This window comes from Ailuropoda melanoleuca, chromosome 10 (assembly GCF_002007445.2).
Source record: "Ailuropoda melanoleuca isolate Jingjing chromosome 10, ASM200744v2, whole genome shotgun sequence".
NCBI classification, from domain to species: domain Eukaryota; kingdom Metazoa; phylum Chordata; class Mammalia; order Carnivora; family Ursidae; genus Ailuropoda; species Ailuropoda melanoleuca.
This window is the reverse complement of record NC_048227.1, coordinates 2,938,309-2,950,413: the sequence shown is the minus strand read 5'-3', so window position 1 is coordinate 2,950,413 and position 12,105 is coordinate 2,938,309. Positions and strand designations below refer to the sequence as shown.

Sequence of the window (12,105 nt, the reverse complement as noted above, 5' to 3'; positions counted from 1 at the left end):
GTGAGGAAAAGCACCACATCGCGGCCGCCTGTGGCTCTTGGTACTGAGCCTAATGGAAGGGTGAGCTATTGCAGCTGGCGTTGATGGCAGGAGCACTGCTAACCCAGCATCGGGGATACACTGTCTCTGGGAATAATACTCAGCCATGTATCTTGCTCCTAAGGTTCAAGGTACTGTTACTGCCCCTTGGAAATATCTCAGTTACATGCATTTAACTGGGTTTTGCTCTTGCAGGCTGAAGCCACCTGTTGGCGTTGCCAGCCTTCCTCCTGTGGCGGTTTGTCACCTGTGGCTCTCACCTGTAATGAGTGTAGGGCGTGAGGTTTGGGATCTCCAGCATCTGGGCGTCAGGCTCATTCTCCTCCTCATAGAGGCTCACCCACTCCTCCTCATCACCAATGGCTCCAACCTGCGGGAAAGACGATCCTCAGAGGGGCTGGATGAGCTGTGGCACGGAGGCTGCCATTCACAGGACGTGCAGCCGCCTGGTGTGTGCCGGGCTGGGCAGACCCAGCTGTGTCCCCCACATGGGCAGATAATTGGATCTTGCACACACACCCTCAGTCTAAGCCCTGGAGACATGGCTCCTGCTATTCCTGCCAAGGTCAGGACCCGGAGGATGAAGTCGCTGGGAACAAACCTCCCAGGGCTAGCCAACCATGGGAGAGGACCTCCCACGCCATCCTGTCATTCCTCCTGGAGGAAAGAACAAGCACAGGCCTTGCACAGAGAAGGACTGGTCGCTGCCCTGGGAGCCAGACCAGCAGGCCAAGTCAAGAGAGCCACGAGGGGAGACACCATGACTGCATGCCAGCCAGGAAAGCCCTAATTCTCCCATGCAGGTTTCTGCATCCCTGGGCCAGGCACACTCAGCTTTGTGCAGCCTGTGTGGCTCTGGGGGACCCAGCAGACGTGTGTGGAGGGAAGGCTGGGAGCACAGAAGGGGTTCCAGGCCAAACAAGCTGGGGTGAGGCGGGTCAGCCCAGAGTCCTTTGCTTTTAATGCTTCATAAATGTGTCAGACGACAGTGCAGAAACGTGCTCATTAATCTTGCAGAGAGGCTGGTCGGCAAGAGCCCAGGTGGCTGGAGGATGGCACCAGGATTTGAAGTCTTGGAAAACTGGAGAAAGGTACAGGAGGTTGTGAAGGAGGCCAAGTGGACACAGAGCCTCCAGAAAGCTAAATGCAAACTCGAAGCTGAAAACATGGCAACACTCTAGCAATTCCTCAAAAAGTTAAAAGTAAAATGACCCTATGGGCCAGCAACTCCACGCCCAGGTGGATGCCGGAAAGACCCGGAAGGTGGTTCTCTAGCAAGCACGTGAGCGCACGTGTTCACGGCGGCTCTCTTCACAACAGCCGAAGGGCAGGGCCACACGAAGGCCCATCAGGGGATGCACAGATGAACACCGCAGTGTGTCCGCATGGGGGCCTACAACGTGGGTGAACCTCGAAAACACGATGCTGAGTGAGAGAAGCCAGACCCCAAAGGCACATTAAATGATTCTACTTCATAAAATTTACGGAATATGTAAATCCACAGAATCAGAATGCAGATGGGCGGGAGCCAGGGGCTGAAGGAGGAGGGAACAGGAGTCACTGCTTAATGGGATGGCATTTCCTTTTGGGGTGATAAAAATGTTTGGGAACCAGGTAGAGGAAGTGGTTGCACATCATGAATGCACTAACCTATGAACTAGGCACTTTAGATCAGTTAGCTTCACGTTATGTGAATTTCACCTCGCTTAAAAAAAAAGTGGTCAGGGGCACCTGGGTGGCTCAGTGGGTTAAGCGTCTCCCTTCGGCTCAGGTCATGATCCCAGGGTCCCGGGGTCAAGCCCCGCATGGGGCTCCCTGCTCAGCGGGGAGTCTGCTTCTCCCTTTCCCCCTCCCCTTGCTTGTGCGTGCTTGCTCTGTCAGATAAATAAAATCTACAAAAAAAAAAAAAGTGTTAAGATGTGGAACGACTGGCCAGAAACATCTGGTGGATAAAGATCTGGAGATGAGAGTTGATGAGTAGCCGGGAGTCAGCAAAGCAATGAGGCAGGTGAAGGGGGCAGTGAAATCAGGAGAAGACAAAGCAGTTACCGCAGCTGGGAGCAGGGTGGACAGCCTCCAGGACCCCTGCACCCAGGGCGGCCAGCCTCCTCCAGTCCTCAGCCCTGGTGGGACCCTCACCAGAGCCCGCAGACCCTCACTTCAGAGACACAGAAATGAAAGAGGGAGAAAACAGACGTAAATCGAGGCTAGATCCAGAGGGCGCAGAGGACGTCTTGGAGGACGGGAGGGTCTGGGCTAACCTGGGTTAGCAGAGTTATAGACACAGACAACTCTACGCGCCCCCAGGGCCCATGGCGGCCATCTGCCTCCTCCACCGTGCCCATGAACTGCAAGAGGACCAGAAGGGGAAGGCCAGCCAGCACTGACCACGGCCTGGATCTGTGCAACATTGCTGGGCAAATGCAGGTGAGTCCCCCCGCGGGCGTGACGTTGGGGCAGTGCACTAATGCCCACGCGGGAGCCCTGCAGAGAGAAGCCCCGCTGAGAGAAGACGCAGTAGGCGTCTGTGGGATGAAGGGCGGAGGAGCTGACGGAGGAGCCACAGGGCTGGAGGGAGTCGGGTACCCTGTGCTGTCATGCCGGGGGAAGCCACAGCCGCACAGCAGACTCAGAGGATCTGTCGCGGCTTCTCACAGCTCACACCCCCATGCCTCCAGGTGAGGGGAACCACGCGCAGCCACGGGGAGCGCAGGAGGGTGGGGGCCACAGTCTCTGCTCAGTTAGCACCATTCTAGACGTTAACAAGATTTATGAACGCCTTAAAGTCAAAATGCTAATACAGCTGAACTGTACTGAGCGTCGGGCCCCCTGGAACAGAGCCTCAAGGGAGGGCTGGGTGGTTTCTGAGTCCCAGATGACAGGTGAGGTCCTCACAGTGAAAGGGATCCCTGGGAGACTGAACCAGAGAGCTTGTCCTATTTCTTGGAAGACAAGTTTAGGGGGAAAAAAAAAGAGGAGGAAGAAAGAAAAAAGGAAGAAGAGATGACTTCGGTTTCCGGGCAATCAGTTCAAGACCTTTTATTTACCACTGGATCCCAAGCTGAGACTCCACGAAGGCCGCTGGAGAGCAGGGCGCCCACGGCATTGAGTGGTGGAGGCAGGCGCTGGCCACGGGCGTCTCTCACCGCCATCGGCACTGCGGCACTCGTGCTGCCGTGGCGCATTTGTGTCCTTACACGTCTGTGCGTGTGTGGGGGAAACACGCATGCTCAGTGCCGCTTATTGGCCAAATCCCCAGGCCCAACTGTGGAGGCGCCTCTGCTTCTGCAAAGCCACAGCCCCCCTCCTCTCTCCCTGTGCCCCAGCCCCACCCCTCCGACTGCGGATGCTTTGTTTGAGCTCCTGGTGCAAGGGAACGCCTCAGGCTAAGAAACAGCAGCGCTGGTGGTGGCAGGCACTTGGCCCTGAACCCTGGCATGTTTGCATTCTATCCGTCTGGTTGCCCCGCTGGCCTAGAAGCATTCATCTGCTGGCCAAGTGGCTGCCCTGACCCCGTGGACGCCCCTGGCCTGCCCCTGGCCACACAGCTGCTGTGGTTGACGGGGCTCAGCACGCGGCCTCAGCGGGGTCAGCAGCAGTCAGCCGCACTGGGTTCCAAGCCTGTTCCACCCACGTGCCTGCAAAGATTGGTGGAGAACTGGCAAGGCCTCCTTCCTATGCCACCAAAGGAGCACCCATGGGCGTCGCAAAGGCAGGACAGGATGAAGCAGCAGGACGCCGCAGGCTAGTGTGGTTCTCTGGGAAGGCTGGCCAGCAGCTCCGCGCCAGGATGTCGGGAGAGGGGCAGGATGAGGACTCCTACTTCGCCTCCTGGGGGAAGAACGTCCCCCACTGAGGGCCTCTGAGGCGGGAGGGCTCTCCTTCCAGAGCTCCAGGGCCCTGTGGCCATGCTCACGTCCGGCAGCCCCAACGTGCCTTCTGAGAAGGTTGCTGCTGGCTGAGTGCAGGGTTTTGTTTCGGCCTCCAGCTGTAGGGCTAGGACTAACGGGTGGGAACCCCCAAGGTCACACTTCCTGCCTTCCCACCGAGTGCTCTTTTTTAAAAACCTGGATTTGGACATGTGCCAAATGAGTGGCGAGCCCAGGTGGGCGCCGCATGGCTCCATTTGGCTCTTCCTGCGACTTCTCCCTGCAAAGCCAGTCTGTCATTACCTGGAGGCATCACTCAGCCTCAAACACCTGTACCTCGCAATTCCTCTGTCCTCTCTCTACAGTGAGCCCCCCTCCCGCTCCTGTCCTTGTGGCTGGTGAGCACCTTTGGAATCTGCAGAGCCTCTGGGAAGCTTCCGTGAACCACAACCCCTGCCCCCGGCCCTCCCACACTGGGCGGCTAATTCTGCGCTGTCAGGACATCTTCCGCGCACCTGACATATGCGCTCCTCCCACCTGTCGCGTCCCCTTAGTGATGCAACTGTCTCACGAATACATGGTGCCTGGCAAAGGTTCCTTTTGCTCATGGATGAGGGAACCAGCAAGATACTAGAATTGTTCAGAGGATACCAGATTCAAAGTACGTGGAGTCCACGAACAAGGACACTGTGACAAGGTGGCCAAGTTAGAAGTAAGACCAGTTACAAGAGCACGGCGATCACAACCTCTGGGCGTGCAGCTTTCCTTCGTCTAGAAGGTCACGTCTAACTTCACAGAGCCCTGGCCGAATGGTAAATAGTAAGACAAACACAGTTTTGGTCCTTAAGTCAGATGAGCCGTAGGCAGGCTTATGAAACCAGGACCTAGGACAGGATTTAACACACTATGTACAGCCCGAGGGCCAAATCTGGCCCACCTTCTGTTGTTGTAAATAAAGTTTTATTGGAACATGGCCACGCTTGTTGGTTTGTGTACTGGCAGTGGCTATTTCCATGCTTCCACGGCAGAGCTGTGTGGTTGTAGCAGAGACCATCTGCCCGTAGCCCCAAAGCATTAACTCTCTGGCCCTTTGCAGGAAAAGTTTGCCAACCCCTGCTCCAGTGTTTCACCAACAGGACATGCAGTGCTCCCTCTGCCTCACTTCGGAGCTGGTTTGCCATGTGTGTTCTCCCGTTCGTCCGCGTCAGAACCCCCAGGTAGGTTCAGGGTCTTAGCCTCTCCGCACCCCCAGCCTCTCCCCCAGGGTCAAGCCCAGGCTGATGGCTCCACGCACAAATGAATATGCAGTGAACATGTGCATGGTTTCAAAATCAGTATTGAAAATGGGTTGTCTTGCACTGAGCTCCAAAAGCGGATGATTGCTGAAAATGTAATTTTACTTTACGCTGAAGGGGGGGTGGGGTGCTTAAGTTTCTATAATAAAAGGTTTACATTTTGATCTAAAGAGACCAGAATTCTTTTGAGTGGGAAACAGAAGTCTTTTAGCACTTGCTGGGCTCCTCCAGCTCTCTAGTTAGATTCCAACACCATCACGGCGGAGTGTTCTAGAAGTAACTGGCTGCTCACTAATGATGCGCTGGACATACAGTGTGGCAGAGCTCTTTAAAGATGAAACAAATCAGAGCTCCACGGGGAAGCTGCGATTTTGATGGGTTTTTTCTTCTGCTTCTTTTAAAGCTAACAAACAGCACTTACAATACTTAATACAAAAGCAGAAATGCCACACATTCCAAATGCCGCTCATCGGGGGGTGGTCGTTAGGACCCATTAGGGAGCTGCTGTCCTTCCTAAAACACCAGGACTTGCCGCCCTGCCCACGTTCCTCCCTGAGGGCTCTGACGGGCGTCCGCCTCCAAGTCTGGCTGGGAGACGGGGCTCCTCTGGACACAGGTGCTTGTGTAATACCTGGGGGTCACAGACGGCCCTCCACCCTTGCCAAGTGGGTTTTTCCACTAGAGCTGGACTTGTCTGTCCTAGGGAAGCCTCTGCAGTCATCGGGGCCTCCGAGGAGTCAGGGCGAGGCCAGCCTTCCCCGGGGAAGGACCTCCAACATCCCACTGAGGCCCCGGCGGCCATGAGGTGAACGGCTACTCAGAGGATGGTCATTACCCTCACCCTATGAAAGGTAACGGCAGACAGAGAAGGAGCACAAAACCCGCATCTCTGTTGGGAGAGGAGGGGGGACAGAGCCAGGCGGGCGGGAGGAGACAGCTCTCCTTTCATCCAGAGCTAGGAGAGGGAAAAAAGACTCTCCAAGAATTCATTCCATGGAACCCTGCCAAGCCAAGTGCACCCTGCCGGCTGAAACTCTGGTGTCAGCAGGAAAACTTGCGAGTCAAGCAACTTGGAGAGTTACTGAGCCCCTCTTGTTCTGAGTGCTGTCCCCGGGGCCCCCGCCAAATGAAGCCCCCCCAGCAAGGACGGGGGACAGATGGGCCCAAGGCCAGTTCTCCAAATGTCCGCACAGTCTGCAGCCCTGACGAGTCATTGGGGGGACTGTTTGTACACTTGACCAAGGAGGGTTTACGCTTTGCAATAGCCCGAGCCACGCTCCCTAGCCCTCCCTCCCATTCACAGCCGGGCTTGCTGGTTATTTATTTATTCTTTCCTAACTGTTTAACATTCTCTCCATCTTCAGAGGATTAGGAAATGACCACTGGGTCTTCAACCATTTGGGGCGTCAAGAACACTGGGTTTTCCTGGCCTCTGCTGGCCTTCCAGCTGTCTCCTCACCAGTTCCTCCTTTGCTTCCAGTGACCCCAAAATGAAATCTCCCTGTGGGTCTGTCCTGGCTCTCCTCCTCAGTCTCCCTCGGCATCGCTCTCCTTCCTCTTAGCGTTTGGTGTCCTTCTGTGATGGCTCAGACCCTTGCATGTGGCCTTCACTCCTATTGACCACCAGGTGGACATTTGTGAGTTCTGCCATCTCTGAGCTAGTGCCTCAGACCCGACAGGCCTGCAACAGCCCCTGCTCTCTCCCTGCCAGGACGCACCCCTCCCTGGGTTGCTGCCATCTGGTCATGACACTGTGGCCCTATGTCATCGAGGATAGAAAACACGAGCTGCTGCCCTGTCCTGCTCCCTCCCACTCTGTGCCATGCTGGTGGCCCCCACTGCCTCTCACAGCTGCTTAATTCCAGTGACGGGACCCTGGTTTAGAAGCTCCTGACCTGTTGCTTGAATGATTTTGATAGTCTCACTCAGTGAATTAAAAACAGAAGTGAGCGCTTGCTTGTAAAAGCCCAAAGGTTCAGGGCTGCTGACCGCTCACTGTAGGATCCGCACGGCGGCCACTGGCCTGGTGAGTCGCTTCCCTGACTGGCCGTTGGAAAGCCGCCAGTCTGACAGCGCCCTGACCTGCATCTCCGTGAAGGAGTCCCTTCTTCGTCAGTCATCCTACACAGCACACCGAGTCCTGTCCCTCAGACACAGGCCCCAGAATGCTGTGGGCCTCGGCTGCTATGGCCATAAAAGGGGGACTGGGCATGGGGGAGCTCCAAGGTCATCCCTGCCGCCCCGCACTCCAGGCTGTCCCCAGCCTCACCTGTGCCCCGTCCTATGCAGTCCTCCCTGTCTCACCTCCCCTGGGCTCCCCAGATCTCCCCACATTACACACCGTCCCCAAATGCATCCCCACCTGAAATATCCTTCTAGGAACAGTTTTTCCATGAAGTGTTCCCCTCCCACGAACAGGCTTATCCTGCAAGCCCTCTGTGCACCCCTGACAGTCCCCATCTGGGAGCCTGGGTTCTGAGCATGGCTGCCTTGAGGCTGTGGGCCCTTCCCTCCCGCAGGGTCCCAGCCGCCGTGGGGACGATGAGCTGCTCTCCCCAACACCAGCCCTTGCTTATCTCTGAAGTGCGTTGGCTTCCTCTGCGTCTGTCCCTTTTCTCCCAACGGATCCAACCTCTCTCAAGGACAAATGGGGATGTCCACACCTCCCTGTGCAGCTTCCCAAGATGCTGAAATGCCAGTGAGGACTTGGGCCCTGTTGTGCTCAGAGTGGGGTCTAAGTGGAGTGATGGGACAGGCACAGGGGCATGAGAACTGCCTGCTTTGTGATGTGGGACCTCAGCCTTGCCTGCAAAGAGAGGACAGCGGTGACGTCCCCTAAACGTTAGCAGGAGACTCTGATGCGACGGGGTATGTGAAGGACATGGGACACCCTGACACATGGCACCATGTTCTGACACCAAGGGGTGCTTTCCCATGGACACTTTTAGACGGAAACTAACCAGGCCGTTCCTACCAGCTCCAGCTTGTCTTCCTGTCTCCCGTCCTGCCTGCTCACACACACCACGCCCCTGCAGCCACTCAGCCTTCCCCGCAGGTACACCAGCCACACTACTAGTTTCTATATCTGATCACTGATGTCTGGGGCTCTGCTGACCCTGGAGGAGCTGCCCCCAAGGAGGAACTCAGCCCACAACTTGGCTGTGATGTACCTTGCAAACGCAGACCGCCAATCCAGAGCCAACCCCGTAACCCGTCCTCTGCAGGGCTCTCGCACTCCGGGCCACTGTCCACTGCCCTAATCCCCCAGGGCCTGGGATCAGACAACCAGGACAGACCCTCAGCCTCGAGCCTGCCAGAATTACTCAAACTAGCCGGTCCTGAGCCTGTTCACCCCGCCTTGTCCGCTCCTTCCCAGGGAAACCTCAAGAAGGCTCTCACCCACATAGGTGCCTCCCTCTGCCTCCTGGCTGGCCCTGGTGCTCCCCCACGTGAACTCCCATGCCCCCTCCTCTCAGATCTGCAAGTAAAGACTAGATTTTCAGTGAGTTGTCTCCTGACCTCCTGGTCTCACCACACCTGCATAAAAACAAAGTTTAGGTTCTAAAACAACAGGAGCCATGCAACTTCCCAACTCTGTCTTTCATGCCGCCATTCTCCCTGCTCACTTGCCCTTCTCCCCATCCGAGTCCTGCTCACCCTGCCACGCCCTGCAGCAACCTCGCCTCCACGGGAGCCTTCATTGGCCACACCAGCCAGACCCCCATTTGCTTTCGGGTTCCCTCTCAGTGGCAGGTCTCATCACTGTCGACCAGATTACAGGTCAGCCGTCCCTCCCATGTCACCCCAGGCTGGGAGGTTCTGGAGGTCTTTATAATCTAGCATTGGGCACGAGACCCAAAACCTGTATAACACAGCAGGTGCTTAATAAATGTTTGCTGGGTGAATGGGTGACTGAATGAAACAAATACAAAACCTGACGACTGGAAAAATGAAACATGGGTGAAACTAAAAATCCAACAAGAGAATTAGGATGAAAGATTTTGAGCAGTCCTCAAAAAGAATAGGAGAATATTTCTCTCATGACACTTAATTTGGTTTGACAGTGGTGACTTATCTATACGTTGACCTCCATTTCCTAAAAATGACATTTGTGGTAAAATGTTTCCCTCGTTCCTATCTGCATTGTCCCTTGCGCTAAGATATTTTCTGCTCTGTGGTATTTTTAAAAGTCCCGTAACAGGACCTAAAAGGATCCGCTAGACTAACGAACAAGAAGCCCAGTTCAAACCATTCATCTTATACAGATTTCCCATGCTGGTCAAGAAATAAAAGAGAAAAGTCACTGTCAGGGTGTTATTATGGACGATCAAGCCAATGCCAAACATTTTGAAATATCCGAGCGGGTGCTTTGCCGCTGCCTCTCACTGCAGCGCCCAAACGCTCAAGCGGAGGTGCTGTCCCTTCTTTCCAGGTGACCACGTCACTGTCGAAGAAGCCAGAGAGCCGGTGACAGCCCTCCTTTGCATACTCGACAGGCTATTCAGAAATAATGTCACGTTTTTTCTTCCTATTATGACAAAGAAATTCACCTACGGTCAGAGTTTATGACAGTTGAGATGCTGACAGATACTGAAGAAGAGGGCCATCGACAGCCCTAACCTCCATGTGTGATGAGGGAAAGGGGAGAAAGAATTAGTGATTAGAAGCCCCCACCTGCAGATCTCCAAGTGATGAGGCAAAAAATGTCTGGCCTCTGTCACTGCAGGAAACAGAACACACTGGAAAGCCTTTCCAACGTCAGAGGGGATAGTAGTCAGGTGGACAGTTAAATAAGGAAAAGAAATGCTTTGAAAGCATGGAAACTCTGTCCGTAGAGTTTGTGTGGTGACCCACCCCCCCCCCCCCCGCAACGGGCAACAGGCTTCTCCGGGCACCCTCCTTCCACGTAGCAGGCCCTGTTCTGGGTCGGAGGGACAGACGAGGTCCCAGTCTCACCAGGCTTACGTTCCTGGGAGACTCTGTAACCAAGGGAGAAGAGCATTTCTCGGACAAAGCGGAGCAGAATGAGAGGCTCTTGGCCCTCCTGGCTCGTCTGCTTCCTGAGCAGGTGGGACTTCACTGAGCCGGGGGCCCAGGCAGTGCTGCCAGGGCCGTGCTGGCAGCGGCGGGTATGGGGTGGGGATGACTGGCCTGCGCCCTCCAGGCCAGGTGAAGCCTCAGAGTCCAGGGTGCCACTGGGGATGCCCCCTGCCATTCATGGCCTAATTTATACTGGGGAAAAGGAGGCCAGGGTGAGCTGAACTTGACATTTTTCAAGCTGTGGGATTTGGGTTCCACGTGAGTGAGTTCTAAGTATTGGCAGCTTGACTCTCCGCTGACACTCCTCCGGGCGCTGGAGCCCGGCTGGCTTCCAACCCCTGGAGCTTGGGCCTCTTCCCAATCTGCACACCCTCCCCTCACCGGGGACTCAGCCCTCCTCGGCTCTCTGACCACAGAGCACCTCCTGCCCCGAGCTGGCCTGGGCCTGGGCCTGCCTGACTTTCCAGGTGTTTCTGGGTGTGGCCCTGCATCCTCCCCACAGGCCTCCCCAGGAACGCAGCCTTTCCTCACATGCTTGCCTTGACTTTATTATTTTTATTATAAGCTTCCATTTATTAATGCTCAATACGTGTGAGTTCCACGCCAGAGCTTTCAATGCACTGTTCTTTCCACAACACGCCCCAGTGCGTGTGGTCTTCACCCTCTGCCAGCTGGGGCGCCCACAGACCCTCCCACACCCAGCGGTCTGGAGGCCGGCTCCTCACAAACGGGCCTAGGGTCCTGCTTTTTGGCGCTGTGCTTTACCGGTTGGCCTGTTCCTTTCCAGCCTTGCCTCGGTCTGAATAGACTCCAGGGGCCCTTGCCAGTGCTGCCCATTCTGCAAAGGTCAAGGGCAAAGCTTCAGGAGTTGAGTATCTCACTTCAAGAGACCTTAGATCTCTTAGCCTCCACATTTCCAAATTTGCTCTTTAATACTCTGATGGACTCTTAGAGGAGAAGAAGTCACCGAAAATAGCATACAGGCAAGTGGACAGTTTCGAGCAACAGTTTAGGGGAACTGAGTGCGCACTCCTCCTACTTTCAAACACAAGGTCTTCACAACTCCAGCCTCTTCCAAGGCCTACAGCCGTTTGCTCCCCCATAAGGCTGGGACGTGTCTCCCTGTTCATCAGAGGCATGGCTGCTTTTCCCTGAGGCTCCAGGTTGGCAAGGATGAACACAGCTAGAGCTCGGCCACGGGGAGTAGATGAAGGTGCAGAACAGAGGCAAATCCAGCTGAAGGGAGCAGAGAGGAGCCACAGTTCTAGAATTCTCTGGCAGCACACTTGGTTTAAAGCCCCAGGGAACCTGGGCATGAAGGGAAACAGCCAGGCTGTATAGGCTTCTACTTGGGAGGAGAGAAAGGAGATGCACGTGTCCCCCTGGATGCTTTCCCAGCAGCTCACCGCTGGGAGAAATTCACTGAGAGACGCTGTGGCTTGAGCAGCTAAGGGGACGCCCGGTAAGTCACGCTCACACGTGAGCACCCAGCACATGGGAAAGAAAACAAAGCCTGGCCGTCCATTCATCAGCCCGCGATCCAGTCCCTCGGCAGGAGGTGCCCTGAGATACAGGGAACGTTGCTCGAAACTTCCATTTCTTCCAGGAATGTTCCTCTCTGAATGCCACCGCTGTGGACATGGGGGCCACCTGGGGCTTCTGTGACGCCCCCCCTGCCCCGGCTCCATCCCCACTGCTCTGTAGTTACCGACGGCAGTCCGCAGACTGGTGCTTTACTTTATTAGCCCATAACGCTCTCTAAAACAGGTCCTTTTAAGAAAATGGTACTATTATGCACAGACAAGCACTAAGTGGGCTTTTTTTCCCCTTCCCATTTTCGGAATGGAAACAGTTTTATCTGT

The 12,105-nt window shown here is 55.3% G+C and overlaps 1 protein-coding gene across 7 annotated transcripts in view; it reads right to left on the bottom strand.

Moving 5' to 3' along the window:
- Positions 1 to 12,105, bottom strand: part of SDK1 (sidekick cell adhesion molecule 1) — an 867,584-nt gene that overhangs the window by 119,020 nt on the left and 736,459 nt on the right. For all 7 annotated transcript variants that reach the window (XM_034669743.1, XM_034669739.1, XM_034669740.1 and 4 more), the window contains one exon: positions 300 to 409. In XM_034669743.1, coding sequence (XP_034525634.1) covers positions 300 to 409 — 110 coding nt within the window. The remainder of the gene's footprint in view (positions 1 to 299; positions 410 to 12,105) is intronic.